The sequence below is a fragment of the Branchiostoma floridae genome, chromosome 2 (genome assembly GCF_000003815.2).
Source record: "Branchiostoma floridae strain S238N-H82 chromosome 2, Bfl_VNyyK, whole genome shotgun sequence".
NCBI lineage: Eukaryota > Metazoa > Chordata > Leptocardii > Amphioxiformes > Branchiostomatidae > Branchiostoma > Branchiostoma floridae.
The window spans coordinates 14,117,246-14,140,929 of record NC_049980.1 but is presented as its reverse complement, the minus strand read 5'-3'; the positions used below and the strand labels follow the sequence as shown (position 1 = coordinate 14,140,929).

The window sequence follows — 23,684 nt, the reverse complement described above, 5'->3', positions numbered from 1 at the left end:
TGACCTTTTACCGAGAGCCGCGGATCGATATGGAGGCCATTTATCTACAAATTGCGTACGGTGAACTTCTTGTGCGTCGTGGCACCCCCGCTGGCGAAATTCAATAGTCACACGGTTGGTGACATTCACGGACATTTTTCAAGCACGTCGGCAATTCTCCAGAGCCATATAACCCTGCCCCATCTCACAGCTGGGTAAGTTGGCGGAAAGTTCCTCATCAAAGTGTGTACAGGTATGGCTTCTGATAACAGAAAAAAGAATTCGAAGCAGATTCAAAACTTTTTGAAAAACTCTTCAGCTTCGTTTCCCATCTTTCAAAAACACGACAGGACCAAGCTTATTCATAAGGAGGAGGATCAATCTGCGTCTTAGAATTGAAATGTGTAATGACGGCAAAATGTTTTTTGTGTCTTCAAGGGCCATACTTATTACTGACTCCATACATGTGCCTGTCTGCCTCAACTCGCCATGCTGTCCAAAATTAATCCTGCATTCGCCGTCCCGAGTGGAATTACTTGTACCAGGCCAGGCTGTTAACGCACCATGGGATGAACGATAATTGGAAAAAGGTCCCAGCCACGGAATCAATGGGGAACTTAATCGTGAAGGAAATGGTCTGTGGCTGCAAATGGCATTTGACAGAGATCCGCAGGTTACATGGTTCAAGGCTGGGAGCTGTGCTATTAGACAACTATTGAACCGGTGGATGGAAACTTTCACACCTCTTTCTGGGACACTATGGCAGAAATCACTTCAGGGTTACTGGTGATTGCTTCCATGATAAATGGAGGTTTTGTTTTTTAAGCGTGTCCGCGTGTCTAGCTGAATGTGTGTTTCCGTGGGTCTTTTTTGACAGAATAAGTTTTGAACTCTTCATTGGATTGTACTGATGTTTGGTACGTGGGAAGGCATAAAGGTGCACTCTCACTACCGGGTTCGTTCACTGCGCCACTGTTTTGTCATTTTCTCCGATTTTTTAAAAATAATTTAGACATTGCGTAATACGTAAAAGTATGACTTAGAAGACGACAAAATACACAAAAAGTATATAAATTCATTTTTCATCTCTGAAATTTGTTGAGTATCTTTCGAACCCCGCAGTGACGCAAGCTTGACGCAAGTGTAGTGAGAATGCACCTTAAGGAAGACAAAGATAACTTGGGCCACCTTGTGATTATCTCTCGTACTGCACTCTGCAGGTAGATAGTCATGATAGGTTCACATGCGGCAAACCGGTACCGGGCAGTTTGTGGTTAGGGAAATACTAAAATGTGGTTAAAATTATATAGTAGATAATCCAACAAAGTGTAATAGGAAAAACTATTCATGATCACAGTGTGCTTATTCAATTCTACCTTTATGTATTTTGTTCTCGCAAAAAGCTCGGTCCTGGTTAGGAAAGGTACACACAATAAATACTTTTGCTACCTCCTGTCTGTCTGTCTGTCTGTCTGTCTGTCTGTCCGTGTGATCTATCGGATAAGCAAACCTAAGAAGGTCGTCTGGTTGGAGCCCAATAGAATTTGATTGTGGATAGGTCTTTGGAAGGCAAGGGTCAAGGTCCATTTGTGTCCCCTTCGGCTGTTTTGTCCTAGATATGCCATGGTTTTGATGTTTTTTGATGGCAGAATGAGATAATTGGCCTAGGTTTGGCCCCCTTGCAGCTTGTTACGATAGTCGCTTGTGTCATCTAATATTGCTGTGTCATTCCTCAATTTACTAGTACCACTCTTGTGTGATTATTCACGTTTAGGCCCGGTCATAACTGTCACAACTACGGCCATGGCGAGTTAGACTAACATATTACACATTAATTCCAGGACCAACAGTTTCTCCAACGACTGAACCAGACAAATCACTATCGATTTGCCAGATTTATAACCCAAGCAGATAATTTCGACAGCGATATTCATCACTGTGGGAATGTTTCATGTTCAATGACACGATGATATTTTCCAAGTTGTGGCAGGGCGTCCCCAGGCCGTGGGTGATTTGTAGCTATCCAGCACAGGTCAGTCTGGTACTGCTGAAGATAATCACGTTTCTATTCTGTCCTTGTCCCGGGGTGGTGTGGCAGACTGGGATGGATATGGTACAAACTACAGGGTTATGAGTTGTACCTTCAATCTCTTCCTACATACATCTTTATCTCTTTACGTTTATCCATCTATTCATCATGAGACAGAAACACATTGATATGTGTGTGGGCGTGACTTGATAGGTAGGTGGGTGTAGCTGGAGGTGTGTGCGTCAATATCACGCTGAAACAATGTACGCGACCTTAAACTGACGGGAAGTTCTAAAATATGTCTAGTTGTAAAACCTTAACTCCACTTGGTGTTCCCCATAAATATTGTAAACCCCCCGGTAAGGCCAGACATAATTTTGAGCACTACGCACAGTTTTAAAACCTGCGGGTTCACAGAGAGGTCAATGACGCCGGAAGGTCAGTCTGCCGAAGTAGTCACGACCGACGCGGGACTTCGTGAAGGGAAATAGTTTTAAACGGAGGTCTCTGAATGTGAAAGAGCTTAGGCAAAGTCAGTCGTTTCAAAACTAAAACAATGGAAATTTAGCGTTTACCTTCACACCAAAGAAGTACTTTTCATGCTGAGTATTTCGGATGTTGAGCAGACCATCTATTAAATCCATAAGTCTGAATCACCTTAATCAACTTTTTAACTTAAAGAATGCATCTTAAGATGCACTCTCACTGCACTTGCGCCACTGTGGGGTTAGAAAGATACTCAACGAATTTCAGAGATAAAGAACGAATTTTCTTACTTTTTGTGTATTTGTCGTCTTCTAAGTCATACTTTTACGTATTACGCAACAAATAAATCATAAAATATAGGAGAAAATAACAAAACAGTGACGCAGTGAACGAACCCCGCAGTGACGCAAGCTTGACGCCAGTGCGGTGAGATTGCACCTTTAAATGGAAATAGGAAATTGGATACCCGCACATCATTAAAAGCAAATGTTTCACGGCGGCGTTGACGTTGATTTGAATCTAAAAATTTGACCCAGTGACCCGTTGGACCGGACCTTAAAGACCTCTGATATCAGGACCAATCACCCTTCACCTTTCCTTACGCAATAGATCATTAACATGTAACACGTTTGTCGGTTATCGTCATTTTACTCACACGGAAGAGCAACACAAGATGGATGGCTGCGGCCTTTTCAAACCGAAGCGTTATGACTTATGCAAACACCGTATTCAAGCCGAGAGATGATATGAAAATTACACAACATACTAGATTTAACACCCCCCGCTCAAGTTGATGGAACTGTCATAGTGCAGTCTCCTAATGCCCCTGTCACATTTGGCGAAAATCGATCGGACGACGATTCTGCGGCCATCGCCCGAGCTTATAATAACTTTATTACACAACAATTGTACAAGGTACAAAGTATGGCTTATATGTGACAGGGACGGTTTTCAGGTGAAAAATACGCGCAACACTCAGCTGTTGATCTTAACCATATGGCCGATCTTCCACCGATACGGCCAACGATCGTGGACAATGTGACAGGGGTATAAGGACAGTCTGCGTTCTCACCGATGGAATCCATTACAAATGGAACTCTGCGAACGCGTTGACATGAAAGAGGCAGCATCTACTGTGTATTATTTATGGTTATGGTGGGGGATACTAGTACTTTGTTTTGTAGTCGTCGAGGAGTACTCTACGAAATGGATTATGCCTTGGAAGGTAACCATGCAAAACTGTCACACGCAAATACACACGTAGATTAAACGTGTACGCACCTATAATTTCAGTGTCACTAGAATATTTTTACTGTACTGTATATTTTTCACCATATCTTATTGAAAGATCAATCGAAAGATCATGGGGAATTTGTATAATCTTCAACCTTTTTACGTCCTCCTTTAATAAATGTATGAAGTAGTGACCTGTATGAGCCCGCACGCGCACATCAAGGGTAGACCATTACTACACCGTCGTCAACTCCGCAGCTCACATCAAACGTAATCTAATCAGCGGCAAATTTGAACCATTATGATCTAGGAGCCGTCGTGATATAGGATATCAGTGGCCAGAATTAACCTTTCTCAAACTGAAATCCGAGGATTCGTTTTCTCTGTAATATAGCGGAAGTGCTCATTAGGTAGCTTTAGACAGCTGTTGTAGCTAGATGTGCATAAGGCGCGTGTGACAGGTTGTTCACTGTAATAAAACCAGCTGCTGTCGAAGCTCGTGATCGCCAAGGTGGTGTGATAGTCCGAAGGGCAGTGGTACCGGCTTAACAGATACTGAAACGACATTTTCTCCTGCCTTTCTGGATCGTATGATGATGATTCGGTTAGAAACGTGGACCATATATGTTATACCTATTGCGCTTTTTTCGGCCTTGTGTTTATGTCTTCTTCAAGTGAAGTGTCACTCCAGCAAGATCAGAGTCACATCCAAGTGATCATGAGAGACAACCGTGCTAGGAGTGTGGGGTATAATGTTTCCATCCTTCGTGTAAATCGACCCAGACGTGAGAGATGGACCAATGGCGCCAGCTCCTGTGTAATGATGCGTTCTTGCTCTAAAGAAGACTGTTTTCATCATCCTTTAGCCATGTTAGCCATGTATCTTCACGCTCTAGTTCATGAAAACGGCGCTCTCTCTAGTTACTTACGATGTGCTATTTTTACAGGAGCGGTAATTGAAAGAGAGAACATATACCGATCGTTAGGTTATAGTGAAGCGACGTATAGGACATTGCAACCTGCAATACCTAATGATAATTAGCTGTGGGACTACCACTGCACAAAAGCCAAACTTTAAGCACGCCTTAAAGCAGGCGTAAAGGTTGCGATTTTCAGTCAAGTATGCTTTATTACGGATGCTTTACCTGTTCTCAAAGATTTCGTGTAATGAACGTAGTGCCAGCAATGTTTGTTCTCTAAAGCTGTTGATTAATTGTGTATGAAAGTTAATGATCTCATATAGCCCCAGCTGTGATTGCGTAAAATCTTTACGCTTTAAATCCTCAACAAACCCATTTATTTAATAAAGAATGTCTTACAGAAAATGGAAAGCAGTTAAGAAAAACAACATACGGCAATTAGGAGGCATCAAAATGCGTTCTTCCATGAGCGTTCGAAATGATTATGATGTGTCAGAAAGTTTATGTCTAAAAAAACTTAACTGGTATTTTTATCTGAGGCAGTTGCTGACCCTTCGGAAACAAGTTGGCAAACCCCTTTCCCGACATGGTCCTTACATCGCGCCAAGTATGATTAAACACGTTGTAAAACAGTATAACTAGTTGGGATGTGTTGCTCAATGTACCGTCAAATGAAAATATCAACTCTAAGACACCCGGGTTTGTTTTACGGCACATAGTGCCAAAGAATACGTCTTTCATTTCACGTGGGATATTGATTTCGTCAAATGAAGTGTTCGTCTTTAATGAGGTCAGCTTTGGTTGTGTTTAATTACTGTTGCGACGCTCGAGCTCGGATGAGAGACTAAAAATAGGTCAAAGGACCGCGTACTGTCTGTTCTGCTTACATCACTATGAATATTAGCATGTCTTAACTAGGTTACAGAACTGTCTGAACTGATTAAAACACCAAGATAATGTCTAATGCTAGTGTCACATTGCCGATCCGGAGCATGACCGGGCTAGTGCCTTTTGGGGGACGAAAGACAAAAGTGTATCAAGAAAAATGTATACAAACTATACATAATTCAACGTCCCCGCAAACTGTGCGACCGGGCGCCGGTTTGGAAACGTAACCCTATCATTACTTTGTAAGAGACAACACCCCCCCCCTTCCACTAGACGGTCGTTAAAAGGCCAAAAACATACAAAACAAAAAACAGATCGTTCTTTTTCTATGAGCTTCACAGTGAGCAACCTGTCAAATACTTTGTCACTCAGGCTAACGTCACATTTCCAAACCGGGGCCCGGCCGGGCTGATTGTGGAAACAAAAATAGAAATGTATATATAACGTTATATACACAAATAATGCTCACGACTATTCTCCATACGTCGTGTGCGTTTGGTGTCTTTTGTATCATACCCTTTCCAACCTCCTTGGTTCCTGAAAACTGGTTTGAAAATGTGACATAGCTCGGAGCTTTTTTCGTGGAAAGGGAGTGTTACACTCTCACTTAGTATCAACTTATCATACGGTAATGTAATGTATCCAGTTTACTTACTTTTCTCACACCTCTCTCCAAGATATCCCCTCTGACAGGCACACACCACCGAAGTCTGGGCGCCATATTTGACGACAGTACAGGTGCCGTTATTCAGGCATGGATTCAGTCTCCGTCTGTAGTCACATATGTCGTTATATTGACAGTGTCTCCCGGAGAAACCTTCAAAACACTCACAGTAAAACCCGGAATAATCTTGTAAACTCCGGCAAAACCCTGCTTCAGAGCAAGACTGTGAGCAGATCGGCATGGGTTGGTTGTCAGTCGGTATCGTGGTGTAAGTCGCGTTAAACCCATATAGTCCACTCGATGTGGAAGACAGTCTTGTTAACATAGACGTTAATTTGACCTGTAGAAACGCTTTTGACGATCGTATGCGATGGAGAGATCCACCACAATCATTCCTGGAATTGAAGTTACTGGAGTAAATGTAGGAATCCGTTAGGTTCGACACTGACTGGTACTCCAGGTACGTCAGGGCACTACTTTGGCAGCTTAAGTAGTTTTGCAACAAGTAGACGTAGATATAGTGACGCCCCGGTTTGGGGTTCCTTATAGTCCAGATGCACTCCAGTGGAGTTTTATGGGCGGATGGAAAGTTTGGGGAGGTAATGGTTCCGTTCCGTGAACCCTCCAGGTACCCTCCACACGGCGGAAGGGGTTGTCCCTTGCTCCCCGCCACCAGCAGCAGATGTAGTGGAGCTAGCAGAGTCAGCTGTAGAAGCATCATTGGTCCTGTTGGAGACAAGAGTAACATGCATGTCTGTTATTGTAAACATTGATGATTACCTTTGCTAGGAAGGGTATGCTTTCGGGTGGGCATGTGTGTGTATGTGTGTAAATCACATATGGACCTTTGTAATACTCGTACTTGGTATGTCGGACTTTCTGGGTTGCAGGTACGTCTTGTGCACGGGAAGAAGTGGCCAATGTTTGGACCCACTATTTTTAACTGTCTGAACTGTCTGTAGCCACCACGCCTCAATTCATGATGCAAGCGAACGATTGATTGGTTGATTGATTTTTGAAATGTAGCTATTCTACTAACACAACATCGTCGAGGATCCGACACGAGACAGAACAATAGCTAGTTCCCTGTCTGGAGTGGGAGATGTTACAAAACTCTACACGACTACCAACTGAGGCGTTTAGATGGCTAATGTATGTATTCACGGAGTTGAAAGAACATTGAAAGTGTCATTCTAACTTAATGCATTATATATCGAGATGTTCAGATTCTATAAAATCCGTCTTTGAACGATATAACGTTACTTTCCCTGAATATCTAATTGAATCATTATCCCCCGCAATGATGATTCTTAAGCATGTGGGTATGGTGGGATTACTGTCATAGATTTAGATAAAAGCAGAGATTGTGATGGAAGGATTTAGCGATAATAATGGGGATTCGTGTACCTATCAGCTGGATTACGGAATGAAGAGACACAAACCATCATTCAAAAAAATAAACTGATATCATCCAGCACATGTCCCACGAACGGATTATTACTGCCATAATGATGCTGTGATGGTTTGTGTGTGCGTGTGATGCATGACATGGCATTATGGTGATATATGGTATGTGGCGACGAAGGTCAAGGTTGGTATTCTGGCCCCTGTCCTTGGTACTGCAGCAGAATTTTTGGCTTTTTTCTTTTATCTTCATGCTATGTTTTATTTTTACTTTTGGGTGGCGTTTGATGTCAAGAAGAAGTGGTGTAGGTTTGGACCCCAAGGAACTGCAGATGCGTCTTATGTTCCTTTAGTCCAACTACCATATCAACACGTGGACTACAGGGCAATGACCATAAGGCATGCCCTGGTTGTTAGACATGTGCAGCATGCAGCAGTTACCTATATAGAGGGACATCAGCAAGCGTGATGGGTTTCGAAGGTCAGAATCCTGTCGGATCAAAAAATTTATTTCATCCCGTGACATTCCCAACGGGATGCTATCTAGCGTATTTAAACATTTTACGACTCATCCTTAAGTTCACCCTTTTGCAAATTGCGATTTTGATTTGAGTTTTATCACAAATACACGCGAGTAAGGAGTTGCCCCAACACAAACAGTGACCTAAGTATCTCCAGTGCCTTGAGAATCAATATCCGTCAAACACGCTTTAATTACACCAACGTATCACTACAATGGATACACGTCAGCGATGTAGAAACCTTCAATACGTAACAGGTCTTTTCAATTAAATCGAATAATAGGGTGTAGGTCGCCCATTCCCAACAGACCGTAGCTTTGGCCTCGACGAGGTCAAACTAAAACCTAGGGAATTTCAGATCCGAGTTTATCCACTGTAATGTGTTTGTCAAGGACAAAAAAGACACAACCATAAACCCTCTACTAAGATACGGCATTAAAGGGGATGGAAAGAGCAATTCCCTGCAGTGCCTTTACAGATGGGTCCTTTCTCTAATTGCATGAATTTTCCACACGTTTGGAAGCGTTGACGAACGTTTGATACACCCTGTGCAATCTTACTGCCAGATTATTTGCAATGTTGATACCCTTAACTGTTACTGTCACCAGCGGGATATTCCTGGAGGTAATCACCAAATCTTAAGACTGTTTAAACTAGCAAAATAAAGTTATTTTCTGTTACATCGTTGTTATCATTACCGAAAAAGGACTAGGATGTCATATTTTTTAGTTCCGCTAGGTGTCTTCAAGATTTATAGATTTCGCGACCAGGGTTCCATACACAACGCTCTATATTCCATCAACTGTTGTATTTTGACATGGGTGTCAACAACTGAGCTAGGTTTGACGTTTTACAGCCAAACCTAGCGCCATGATTGAGTAATGTGTGTCTGACTGTCAGACAAGCAAGCCAACAGCAGCTGTAATGCCAGTAATTTTTACCGACTGTAATATAAAGGATGACTAACATTTATCACATAATATTGATGTGCTTAGGTGTGGCCACAAGTTTATTAAACCATCTTTCAGACACTGCAATTTCCTGCAAGTTTAATCAAAAAGGATTTATATGGCCTTCATTTACGCTTGCTTGTTGGAAACCCAGTCCCTGGAGAGGATGACTGTGATGCTTTACTTGAGCCGTGCGACAACATTGACATAATGTTGATCTGTGTTGTCATCCGTCAAATAACGCAACTCACTATTCATTTTTCACGTATCTGACTCTGCTATGTTCCAAATATTTTACAAGTTAAGCTTGATTGTAACCCAGGTTATCATGTCTTTCGGTTGGATTTCCATAAATCTTAAGCGCAAAATATACTTACATGCTTGAATCCATAATCATTGTATACATCTATTTTGTCTGAAGATATTTGACTGTTTATAATCATCAATGATATTCACACCAATTCTTGCTTAACCGTTGGTTCATCTAAGTTATAATCGACTGGAACAGAATTCTAGAGACCCGTTGCTGCCCTCCCAAGTACAGCTCTTTTGTAGCATGCAAGGATACAGTCGTCTCTAAAACAAAAAACTCCGTTTTCGATGATTATCATAACAGTAGAAGTGAAAATTGTACTATTGGTGTCCCCTATGGCGTGATAATGGGGCAGCCCGAAGTGTTTTGCCACGTTTACTTTCCCGACGATCAATGGTATACCGGTAAGGCTTCCATCTCCACTCGGCCCCGCACGGCCATCCATCTCTGTACGGGCGACAAAGCATCATCCGGGGGTTCAAAGGGCACATGTCAGTCCATCCCGTAAGCCGAACTATAAGGTTCCTGCACAAAACAACGAGGGGATTTGCACCATGTAATGGTGATATCTAAACCTCCCTGAATTATCCTGAGTGCCATTAGCTGGCTGCCAATGTAGAGCGGAGCACTCGGCGTCTGCTTCAAATTGTTTCGACGCCGCCAGGCGCGGTAACCATAATTTCAGCCTGGCAAGATGCATTCCCGAGGGCTCGGGCTACAACATACTCTAAATAAACAGATTCTTAATTCTATAATGGTTGGAAGAAGCTTTTACCACTTAAGGATGATTAGAAAGGTGCAGCAAATCCATGCTAGAAGTACTTTTATACCACTGTGGATGGCACTTCAAACAAAATGTTATGACTAATATGACTAATTTCTACCAGGGAGACTGTTGCAAGACTTTAAAGGTATCAATGATCGTTCAAATCGTCCATGCTTTTCCCCTGTAACTCTGATGAAGATTAAATCAGTGCGGGGAATTCTTATATGATGCACACGCTCCTGCAGCTGGATATCAATTCTAGTTTGAACATCAAACCACACATGTACATGAAGATCTGTATCTATATAGCCGGTATAACCGCCCTTCGGGGTAATACACCAGCTAAGTTAGTTAAAGGCTGTGGGAGATGTTAGTTAAAGGCCGTGGGACAAATATAAATGGCAAATTCACGCGAGCATGGAATCGAAACGATTTGTTCACAGTGCAATCCAACTTTCAACAACATTACTACAAGATCTTCACCGGTGGATCTACCTTCAAGGGCAATAATAAATGGAGCAAGCAATGTTGATAAAGGGAATCCTTTGATAAATAGTCTTCCTGTATTTTGAAGCCATCTCTTTCCCCAGCATGGCCTTGAGACTCGCGTTCAGATAGAGATAAAGTTGAGAATGGAGGACACGCTCAAGGACTGGAGAACTATAATCATAGTCGTCAACTTGACTGATTGCTGAGATCCGTCCTGACTTGATGCCTGTCCGCAAAGATACGTCTCACCGCAAATATGTAGAATGACTTCTCTGCCTCTTGAAATAATTAAAGTAGCAGATTTTCTCGCTTCACCATGTGAAAGTATTAAGGACATCCCTAGGATAAGACGTTGAATGGAGGCCTGTGTTTAAAGAGATTTACAGCCTAAACACGTTGAAGAACCACCCGATACTGTTGTCATTAGCGTTTCTTGTCGTTAAAAATGGGAAATTATTAGGCGATAGTGTCGGGTATAGATTACGATCCAATGTTCCAGATCGCTGTCATTAACGAGAGTTGTCGTTGGTAGACTAAGAGGGAGCTGCCGCGCAATGCCGCGCAATGCGTGATGGGAGTCGAGCAGACCAGCTGATCAGCATGATCAAAATGGCGGCCTTTTCGTAGCGATAGCCCGGTATCCAGCCGTATATAGCTCCTGTTCTCTCCGTATCATAGCTCCCGAGCACTGTCCCGAGTCTCTTCTGTTCTCTCCGCAAATGGCAGGCGAGACTTGAGAGCTACAATATGGCTGGATACCAGGCTAGATGTAGCCTTATGTGCGATGTAAAAGCAAGTACCCGTACAACGGTCGTTTATATAATTTTTCAAAAGATTATGGTTAGCATCTGTGAAGATAACACCACATTGATACTGATAGGAGCCATAGTTTTGATAGTTGCTTGTGGCACGAGGTAGATTCACAGCGGTAACCAGAAAATCTCGGCGTACAATTACGGCTGTCAACGTAACGCTCCCGGTTCCAGCCTTACAGGTGAGTTATAACGTTTACATCATCATCACAATTAATGCACAGTGTGGCAGCTGTGTCTCTAGAATTGAACTCTTGTTTTCCTTATAATGATCGCCGTGAAGATGTCACTGAAGATAAACATTGTTTTAATTAAAGTAAGCTCCCATATATAAACTAGACCGTCAGTATTATGTGTCCTATAATTTGTTACGGTTATAATATTTAGTACTTATGTTACGTGTGCACTGTGACTTTTTTGTTGTTGAGAAATTGACAAGATTATTAACTTAAAAAAAGTCTTTAGATTCTATTGGTTAGTCTATATGAAAGATATATCAGCTACAATTTACAATATGCAGAATGTAGTATTTCTAATTTGTTTACCTGCCCCTTACCTGTAAATGCAGAAATGTTCGCGGTGGATTTATGTTTGCAGTTTTTGTGGTGGCCACTTCGCGAATTTAAAACCACCGCAAACATTTTTTTCATGGCATGGTGCTACAGCGAACTTTAAACCACAGCGAAATGTCCTTTTCCCTGCTACCACGAAATTAAATCCCAGTAAACTTAAAGGCATGTACAACATATACTATAACTTATACGTTGACAACTGTTGTGTGTGCAGTGGAACTTTTTAGTTTAAAAAACTTTAATGATCACCAGTGCAGGTATGCAGGAAAAACAGTGATCCCAAATACAAATTATTATCATTATGATTCAGGTACTTTGGTATATAAGCTGATGTCAAGAACACATTTAGAGTCAATCTCAATTGCATCTCCATCTCTCTAGACCAGGTACCATCAGTGCCTTACACTCGTTGCTAAAAAATCAACTTTTTGCAGGGCAGTGAGTGTAAGGAGGGCCAGTTAAGTAAGGGCAGTGAGTGTAAGGAGCCCCAGTAGTATTGATGATATGGTACCCAGGCTGTAACCACCACGCTTCCACAAAAGATTCAAATTTCAATGATGGCTAAGCGGGAAGGTGGGGAATGTTGGGGAGCAAATAAAGCTGAGACTCTTGTGTGCTGTATTTTCCCACTGATACTAGTAAAGATGTCTACCAGCAAAATTTGCTGCTTGAAATACATCTAGGAAATATACGCAGCATATAATAATTTCATAATATTTGGTGGATTTGGTGAAAATTTGGTCAACAATATGTCCTTCAATACCATGTCCCTCCATACAAACTACAAAATGTCCTGCTTCTGCCTCCGCATCTGGTGCTTGTATGTGCAATCTATCATATGGTTCACACAACATCCTTGATTGTAAAATTCTAGCTCACTGAATCAAAATGAAAATTTAACTAAATTTCATGTGTTGTCAGCCTTTATCTATTAAATAAAGCATAATCAAGACCCCCATGTAGACCCTAGGCCTATTGGTGCTGTCAGTTTCAACTTCAAGTTTCAGATTATTGTCACACACATGTAGTCATGTACTAGTACATTGTCCCTTAGCTGAACACAAACAAGCACACATGGCACACACATCCCACACATTTATAACACCTTTATAATGGACATGTCTGGACCCTGGAGTTGGATGCTAGATTTACAAACTGGTCTTACTCTTACTCTTGGCTGATTTTGATTTTCATTTATTTTCAGGGACAACATCTTAAGTATCAATATGGCAAAGCACAAAGCAATTAAAAAATCACTGCTGCTCAGGCTCAAAAATCACGATCACAGCCAAACATGAATGTACAATGTATTACGTATAGTGGACCTCTGGAAAGAGCGGCTAAGGCCGACAGGTCATTTTCACTTCATTCATTCATTCACACAACACAAAAAATGGGGACAGAAATGTTGCCCCTCCCCTCGAAATACCACCTGCATATATGCAGCTTTTAGCGCAGGTAAAATTGGACAGTGCACATATTTTTGTAGTCTACCTGCACCTAACCTGCACTGGTCCATGTACTGGATTTTATACAAATGATGTAGGTTTATGTGGATTGTTATTAGCTGCATTGACTATTACCACCTATAAAGTATAAAAGAAAAAATAGCAATGGTTCCTGAACAATTTTAGTATGATCCATACTTCCTGAATCCAGAGTGGTGCAGGTAAAATTTGTCTGGTGCAGGTAATTCTCAATGTTACCTACACCAGTGCAGGTATGCAGAATAATGTAATTCAAGCCCTGGCTGACTATGATGAAATTAAGTCACCCACAAACTTTTCTCCCTCCCCTTCAGTATAGATTGAGGTAAGTGAAAAAATTGCAAATTCCGCCCCCCCCCCCCTGCACAATGGACCATTCTGAACCACCCCAGTGCCAACATGCTACTACATTATAGCCTGGTACTCTTATCCAGCCGTATTCTAGCTCCCGAGTCTCTTTTGTCCTCTTCGTAAATATAAGATACAAGGCTATCTATATTAAAAGTGGTTAAAGTTTTAAACTGGTACAAACCCCAAAACAGGAAGTAGAATACTCCAGCAAACAGATTTCTGCAGCAAAATGGACCATTGCCCATTCACAACACAAATTAGGTCCAGGTTTAGATCTGGACCTGGACCCGATCCTCTGGACCTGGACCGTACATGAACCTGAATTTTCTGTACCGGTACTAGAGTACCCATCATTACTACATGCCAACAGAACCTAACTTCTCTACCAGACTCACTATGCTGGCTATCAATCTCTTAGGGATCTATAATTTTCCAGGGAAGTTAATATTAGTTATGCTACCAAAGGAGTTTGCAGACCTTAGCGTGGACTGATTCCCCTTGCTGATTTCCAGATCTTTTGCTTAATTCTGCTATTCCTTTTTCCCATAAGAAGGCCTGGTGGAGGCTAAAAAGAACCCCTTGCCAGTATTTGTGTTGCATTCAAAATGGACAATTTAACCTCTATCTAGCAAAATGTACCATCGACACGATTGTTTTGAATATCACCCATTCACAAGTTTTCACTTTAACAGGGACATGATGTGCATACCACAGTATATTATGGCAGATACAAATTGTAATGCCTGTACTGACTGCTGACTGTGGAAGTTATACACATAATTTAGTTGTGTGTGGAAATTATACACATACACATAATTAAAAACAACGCCTTATATTCAGACCTTTGGCAAAGGAAGGTATTCATTGTATAAAATGTGTCATCTAACTCAGGCTGTTGCTTCTTTATGTTTATTACTAGTAAGCTGTGTAATTAGTGTCTTCACCCCAGACCTTTTGAAAAAGTTATTTTTATTTTTTTCGACCCGTCCAATTTTTTTCTGGAAAAAATCCTAGAACTTAGAACAAAAAAGAAATTGTATATAAAAAATTGCCCTTTGTGAATGCCCCTCTTATCATTTATAAGTGTATCATGATTATACATTAATATTTCTAAAAGTTGGAACTTGAATCAGTATCTCATTATGTATTAGAAGGCCTAGGGAAAAATGTTGTGTTTCCTGATTCCCAGGTACCTACCCTAGAAAAACCTGTCAATCCTAGACCTTTTTTTGGTGGGCAGTGGAGTCACATAGTTTCGAATTTTTTATTCAGCCTGCTTCCTATTGAAGTAAAAACACTGCTTGTCCTGTACATGTATAAGGAAGGATAAATGTAATATCAATAACATGGTATGCACAAAATAACAGTTTGACATTGGAAGACAAGTGTCCTCATGCAATTCAGTTTACTTTGTTCAACTGTATTGTAATATGTCACACTGTTTTGGCCAGCCTTAAAAAAACCTAAGAAGAAAACAGACAGTCCCTACCTACCAACCCTACTTTTTTTCAGGACTGAATCAGGAAACACAACATTTTCCCCCTAGGCCTAAGAAAAAGCAAGGCTTGGAGCAATTTACTAAGTACTATTAGTAGGTTAAACCTGTCTTTCTGTAATTAAACAATAAGTAAAGAAATACAGGGTGTTGAGCTACATTAATAATTATGTCCCTTTTGTGCTATATGTCTTTTAGCAGTTAATATACATTTTGTTCTAAACAGCTAAAGAAAGTTATACTTTCATAACCATTTTTGTAATGTGTGTTAACACATTACATTCAAACTATTAACTTAGATTTTACACTAATAATGAATTAAATATTTATCTAATGTTTTTGAAATGTTGGCCACTCACACATTGTGTTTATTATCATGTTATGGCTGTAACTCAGATTCAGATTCTTTTAAAATCATGTGTATCATTCACATAGTAAAAGACCTAGTAGTCATTTACCACACTGCCATAAGAGTGAAAATTGTGATTTCTGTTATTTCCCATGAGCTAGCAGCATCTTCAAAGTTATATCTACAAACTACCATTTTGTCTGCTATCTAAGCTTAGAGTTCAGGTCTTTGACATTATTGCCTTGACCCATTGAATGATCATTTTGATATTAATTTCACTTGTACATGTTAAAGTCGGGCTGAAATTCTTGTCTTTATAATTCACAGGTACCAGACTCAACACATGGCCGAACTATTGGTGCATATGAGGAAAGCAGGCATACCGGGACCAGTCTCCTTGCCTTTGGGACCAAGGGCGATATGGAATACCCCGTGTTGTATTCTATTTATATCATGCCAACCTGAGCAAACTCAAGTTTATTGCTAAAAAGAACAAATGACGGGACAAGAAGCTGATGATCATGCAGCAGTCGATTACCTGTTTCTACATAGAGGAATTATTCAGTAACACCAGCCATGTCCTATTCTTTAATGCAGTGAGGCTTAAACAATATGTCTCATCGTCCTCATCGGTCCCTTGACCAGGGGTGGTCATGGGAGCACTTTGCTACTGAGCAAATGAACAATGAGTCTGTAAAAAGTTAAACTAGTAGTAGTAGAGGTGTACAGACAGCTTGTATATAGAAAGTTTTTTTTTGTTATTCTGCAGTGTGCTGTGTTTGTTATCATGTTATAATTGCTGTAACTCAGATTCAAATTCTTTTAAAATCATGTCTCTTTAGATGGAAGATATAGTACTAGTAGAGTACATTGAGTAGAAAATGTTGAGGTTGTATCTGTTTTGCATGTTAATTACAACTAACTTGTATTATACATGATGCAGAGAACTTTCTAATGTTCTGTGTTGTATTAGATATTCCATGTAACAGCCTTTGCATGTAAGGTAGCTATGGGGAAGGATGGATTAGTTGTATGTTTCAGATGCTCATCCAAAAATATTTAGGTATATGGGCAATTGCTGATGACTTTCAAAACACCAAAACACAGCGTTGGAGCTATTGAGCTTAAACTGTACAGTTGTACATGTATGAGGTCACTGTCAATGTCAGATACATGTGATGAGACCTAGTGCGAGTCTTCCTATGTAATCTTGACATAAGTACATGATGATGGAGAATAACAGGAATAGGAAATTGATTAAGAAGCTTTTATTTTGTTTTTATTTTGTATTAATATTCTGGGTAATCTGGATATTTCCATATCAGTTTATTACATAAATGTGTGCGCCTGTACATTCCACTAAAAGGCCAGAAGTTGTATGTGAATGAAGCTAACTGGAATTGGGATTGGGTCATTACTAGATCTGTACAGTGGCCTGGAAGATTTTTTACAAAGTATCAACTTTGTGAGTATTAGCTGTAAAGGGTTAGAAGATTTAGTGTTTGTCCAAAGTGCAATATTGTATTTGTCCAAAATCAATCAGTAGTTTCTTATATGTATACAAATAGATAAGTGCAAACACAAAGGATTATTACTATATCTAGTTGCATATAAAAGTTGTCGGTCGGTCTTATCCATTTGCGGGACTCTGTTTTGTCAAGCTTTATTTCATTGTAGTCAAGTCATCATGAAATAAATAGTGGACTTTGAAAAAGCAACATCTGCTTCATGAGTTTAAGTCCATAGTCTTTAGGACAGGGAAGCAGCCATAGTCAAGATTTCTTAGTAAAGGAGGAAACAGATGTTTTTGTTTTGACTTATCACAGTGATGTAAGGTTATATACAGCACTCAAAGAAAGGCTACCATATGCATAGTTTTGAAGTTGTCATGTTTTGGAAAAGTTATATTGACATTGCAAATTATGGTATCCCGCCTATAAAACAAACACGCTTTCTTTCACGTTTGGCTAGCATACAAATGTATATGTGTATTATTATTGTTATATAAATTGATTTCATACCTGAGGTAATGTTACGTTATTGAGATATCTATAATTTAACATATCTCCAAACATTAACTGCAAACGCCCAGAAAAAACTTCAGTGTATACAATTGAAAGCTAAGGACTTCCATTAAAAATGATAGCATCTACATCTGCGCTAGGGTAAGTAAAGTATTTTTTAAAAATATATTTGAGTGCACTGAAAAGACCTGAACAAATAAAATGCCACCATAAAATGTGCCGCGCTATGGAAACTTCTGCAGTACCGCTGAATGTTGCTAGGTTATATACTGAAGCTTTTACATATTATTCGTATGTTTTTTGTAAATATATTTATCAAAACACACTCTGAAAGCTATTTGACAAATGGAACATCAACATACGAATGTTTGCTAACTGCGCAGAGCATCATTGATGGATACAAGCTTTTTAACTCGACAGAAGACATCAATAAGCGCCACTGTGCTATGTAGTATATCGTATGGTCAAAATGAACAAAGATTAATTGCCTATATCTTCAGTTGCATCAAAGAAAGACCAAAACTGCTAAAGGCAGATATAGATCAGACCAATAGCCTACCGTGGTGAAAATTTCGTCGACAAATGCCGCTTCTTTTTCGTTTTATGAACGAAAACGCACTTCGGTCATGTGGGGTTCAGATTGAGCTAGAATTGTTTATGTCGAGCATAGCGGGCGGACAGCGCCCTCGCTTTACGCGAAAGTAGATCGTCTTGGTTTTTCATATCTCGCCAAAAATACGCCGGATTTCTTCCAAATTAAGTCGATATATCAATGAAATCTTACTTAGTTGCTGTATGAATTCCCATGTAGTTATCTTAATCGGTTATTGAGTTTTGAAGTTTGGAACATAGCGGTCGGAGCGCGCTCTCACTTTGCGCAAAACTAGAACGCGTCTTGGTCTTTCATATCTCTTCAAAGAAACGTCGGATTTCTTCCAAATTTGGTCGACATATCAATTCAATTTTACTTAGTTGCTGTATTAACTCCCATGTAATCATCTGAAATGATTATTGAATTTTGAACTGTTGAATTTTAGAAAATACTGGTAATCTATTTCTTGCACAACTTATAGCACGGTGTTCATAGATAAAAGTTCAAATTTCTCCTAATAAATTGAGTGAAATAACTCACAAAGGAAGTGATGATACCACAGAAATATCCTTAACAGAGTCATATGTCTATTTCACAATGTACATCCCTTATTCGACATAATTTTGTGATGTCGGACTTTGCGGGTTTAGTATGGTCAAAAATGAACAAAGATTGATGGCCTATATCGTCAGTTGCATCAAAGAAAGACCAAAACTGCTAAAGGTACATATAGATCAGACCAATAGCCTACCGTGGTGAAAATTTCGTCGACAAATACCGCTTCTTTTTCGTTTTATGAACGAAAACGCACTTCGGTCATGTGGGGTTCAGATTGAGCTAGAATTGTCTATGTCGAGCATAGCGGGCGGACAGCGCCCTCGCTTTACGCGAAAGTGGATCGTCTTGGTTTTTCATATCTCGCCAAAAATACGCCGGATTTCTTCCAAATTAAGTCAATATATTAATGAAATCTTACTTAGTTGCTGTATGAATTCCCATGTAGTTATCTTAATCGGTTATTGAGTTTTGAACCTTTGAAGTTTGGAACATAGCGGTCGGAGCGCGCTCTCACTTTGCGCAAAACTAGAACGGCTTGGTTTTTCATATCTCTCCAAGGAAACGCCGGATTTCTTCCAAATTTGGTCGATATATCAATAAAATCGTCCTTAGTTGCTGTATGAATTCCCATGTAGTTATCTTACTCGAGCTTTAAACCTTTGAAGTTTGGATCATAGCGGTCGGAACGCGCTCTCACTGTGCGCAAAACTAGAACGTCTTGGTTTTTCATATGTCTCCAAGGAAACGGGTTTGAACTGTTGTGTGGTCACGGAAAACAAGGGAAGATAAATGTACTAGGTATTTGCAAGCAGGATAACGAAAAACTTTTTAACAACAAAAATATACAAGTTATTACATACTAACGCATGCTTGATAGAAACGCATGGTTAGACATTGTTAATAGCACCTCGTATGAGGATGACCTGAACTGAACTGATTACATATTACGCTACATACTTTGGTTAAAGATGTATGTTTAAAATACCGCTCCCGTTTCGTTTCATGAAGACAAACGCACTTCCGTACAGGTGTATGTGGTTCGTTGGGACGTGGGTTTCTGGCTAGAACGTGTAGGACTTCATGTCTCCTATTAGAATCAGATTTCTTAAATTTGGCTGAAATGTTGATAAATGCTTGTGAAGTCGTTATGTCAATTGCTATGCTGAAATCATGGATCATTATCAAGTTACTTGGTAATATCATCGGTGTCGAACTCATGGCGCACGTTTTCCAAACCATGTCTACAAAACTCTACACTGATTGGGTTGGCATCCATCTGTCTCGGAAGATAATTGTAGGCAGACAGAGTGGGTTAGGTCTGCATGGCCTGCACTTCGGGTTTTTAAGGTGAAGGAGGGGTGTGCACTTCCTTCTCCACCCTCTCGTCTACTGGCGCACTAACATATTCACATACATAAACACATAACCAGTTCATTTATGCACCTTCACACTTGAGGTGGATACGGTTTCGGCGTAATCAAGTACATGTACTAGTCCAGGTTTAGGCTCAGATCCGAACCTGACCATGTCTGGTTGACATAGTATAAGACAGAAGTTCTTCGTGAGAAGATTCTTAAGTCAAACCAATTGTGATATAATTGAATGTTGCACAAAATTTTCCATTTGATTATACCAAACTCAGGAACGTATGGAATATATTGTCCTAAAACAGAACCAATATGATAGAGAGTCATATCATATTTGATCGAGGCAATAAGATCTAGATTTACTTTATTTATCCCCTTTCTGTCAAATCACCTACTAGGATGTCTAAATATAAATGTCGACATTTATACTTTGTTCAGTTTTGTCTAAATTTCAGAATTAGGTCAGGTAATTTGGTATCTACCAATGCTCCACACACATGTATACAAATATATTAACAAATATTATACAGATAAAGTCAATCAATGATGACAATAGGCCAATCCATCAATATCCACCCCAGAGTCTACTATATCAAAATGAATAAATAAAGAGGCTCTTTTTCTCACAACTCTTTCTTTATTTCACACCAACATTTCAGTGACCATCTTTCACCTTCCTCAGGACAATATTGGGCAGTATATGCACTGTAGCTATATACAGAAATGTAGATCTTGCTGCTTACAGATACAGTCACAAGCGTTTACAAATATACAGTGATTGCAGATGTACGGATTCAAGGATGCACATTTCTCAGACTCCGGCATCAAAATATGAACCTATGAATATGACACACTGCACAAAAAAGGCAATCGAAACAATAGAGTTAACAGGTGTCGTTTAGTTTTTTTTCTAAATGGCATATCAAACTATCACAAATACAGGTATATACAGTACTCCAATTGGAAAAGCAAACTCACATTACACTTAGTATCAGCAGGATACAAATTATTGTGCTAAATACAAGATTCACTGTACATTCACTACCAGTATATGCTTTATACAGTTTCATTAGCCTGAGTACCATTTTCTGTAGTGACTGCTGGCTCAGTACTTTCCCTTGCTAACCATCGTGGTTAGCAAGCGAAAGTACTGAGCCAGCAGTAACTACAGAGGATGGTACTCAGGCTACAGTTTTATAGAGACCTTGTCCTAAACATGTGTCACTCAGATGACTGGCATCAAAGAGAACAAAACAAACCAACACAATACAGTCTTATTCTATTATTTATTAGGACACCTATTTCTAACCAATCTACCTGACAATTTCATATTTGTCTATATGACCAGTAGTCTTCAGTCAGACCAAGGACATTGTAAACAACTGAAGCTGGTGTTTGACCACTCTATATAGACAGACAGCAGTGATTCATGATGAGCTTCATCTCCTGCTGTGTAATCTGATTCCCTACTTCTGCCAGTTCACATTTCCAGACATCGATGAACTGAAAAAAAGAAATACGTTTATGAAGGCAAGACATCCAGGTAAACAATACTCAAATACAATTCAATCTCTAGAACTTGATTAAATAACACATAATTACTCCTGATCCTGGACATTTCAAGTGACATCCATCACTCTTCTTCAGCATCGCTAGAATGAACTGACAGGACAATTCAATACAAAGAAAAAAAGAAGTGTTCTCAGTGATGTACTTCTGATTAAACAGTTGTAACATCCAGTCACCAATGGAGATGTGAAGGGCATTTATCTTGTTCTCAGATAGCTAAATTAAGTAATGAACCTGTACAATACATTACATGTATCTTACCTTAGCTAGCCTGGATACCAGACCCCAGCCTGATCTCAAAAAAATCTATCATAGATATTTTTTGAGATCGGGCTTGGGTCTGGTATCCAGAATATACCTTACCCTTCTCTAGACCAAAACAAATTTTACCTGTTTGGTACTTTACCTAGTGTCCAGCTTGATCAAGAAACCATGCATGCATTACCTGTACATTACTTACCGGGTATCCAGACCAAGAAGCTATGCATATGTTAGTATTGTTACATATACGGTACTTACATTTACGTGGTATACAGAGACAAACAAATCATACCGATACAATACTTAGTTGGTAACAGACCAACATGCCATACACGTGTTACCTGTTCAGTACTGAGATGGTATACAGACCAGCAAGCCATGCAAATATTACTTAACAATGTCAGGTCCCACCTTGGAGTACAACACTGCAACAATCTGTTGTGGGACATCAGCTATCTATACATTAACAATTCCAGCCATTGCCTGACCAAATTAACATAAGTCTATAATTATAATTATAAAGTGCTGTTTCATCTGCACTTGGCATATGCAGGGCTCTAAATACCACCTGCATGCAGGTTAGTGCAGGTGAAGTTGGAGCTATGCAGGTATTTCTGGTGTCTACCTGCACCTAACCTGCACTGGTCCATGTACTGGGTTTTATACATAAATGTCATATGATGTAGGTGTATATATATATAAAAAACCTGGGTTTGTTATCAGGCTGCATTGACTGTTACCATACATAAAGTATTTAAAAAATAGCATTAGTTCCTGAACCATTGAAGCAAGATCGGGTTTGTTATCAGGCTGCATTGTGCAGGCAAAATTTGTCTGGTGCAGGTAATTCTCAATGTTACCTGCACCAGTGCAGGTATGCAGTAAAAGGTATTTTGAGCCCTGGCATATGTAAAAATTTGTCTGGTGCAGGTAATTCTCAATGTTACCTGCACCAGTGCAGGTATGCAGTAAAAGGTATTTTGAGCCCTGGCATATGTAATGCTTCCTTCAGTCAATATTGACCATGGTAAATTAGATGCATCAATGTTTTGGATCAATGTTAATCACAGTTTGGATATTACCATAGGAGGGGCCAAGGTGGCCATGCAGTATAGCTGGCAGCTACAGTGACTATCAATGTCTTCTGTGCACTAGTAGAGATAAATACAAAAACAATTTATGCTGAAGTGGCCTTCTCTCTTAAACAGGAGGTGCTGCCCACCTCATTGCAATGCAAGATATCAATATTCAAGTACACTAGGATTTGAAGCCTGACCTACATGTATGTCAAGGACGTAGAGCTGTGTACAGGTACTAGTACACAGGTTTATAAGGTTATGTACTTATGTGGTTCGGATCTGAACATGTGCCTAAAAAGTTTGATCAACTATATGTAAGTTATAAAAATAGCCAACTGACTGTTATAGTAATGAACTGTCATCATTGTTTGATTCTTAATTTTCAACTGCAAGCTTATAACAATACAACCCACTACTGCATGTAGTTTGTTTAGGTACAGAACAGGTCCGGACCAGTACCTATGTAGACTATGTTACCGGTACAGTTCAGACTATTCAGGTACAGGTATCTAGGTACACAGCCCTA

The 23,684-nt window shown here is 39.9% G+C and overlaps 1 protein-coding gene and 1 long non-coding RNA gene across 12 annotated transcripts in view; one reads left to right on the top strand and one right to left on the bottom strand.

Annotated features, from left to right (window-relative positions):
• The window catches only part of LOC118407978 (adhesion G protein-coupled receptor B3-like), a 157,731-nt gene that overhangs the window by 98,104 nt on the left and 35,943 nt on the right, over positions 1-23,684 (bottom strand). For all 11 annotated transcript variants that reach the window (XM_035808591.1, XM_035808656.1, XM_035808622.1 and 8 more), the window contains exon 2: positions 6,191-6,925. In XM_035808591.1, coding sequence (XP_035664484.1) covers positions 6,191-6,920 — 730 coding nt within the window. In that variant the 5' untranslated portion in view covers positions 6,921-6,925. The remainder of the gene's footprint in view (positions 1-6,190; positions 6,926-23,684) is intronic.
• LOC118408164 lies at positions 11,051-17,426 on the top strand. Its single transcript, XR_004830265.1, has 2 exons — positions 11,051-11,636; positions 16,036-17,426. It is a non-coding gene; the product is annotated as an uncharacterized LOC118408164 (long non-coding RNA).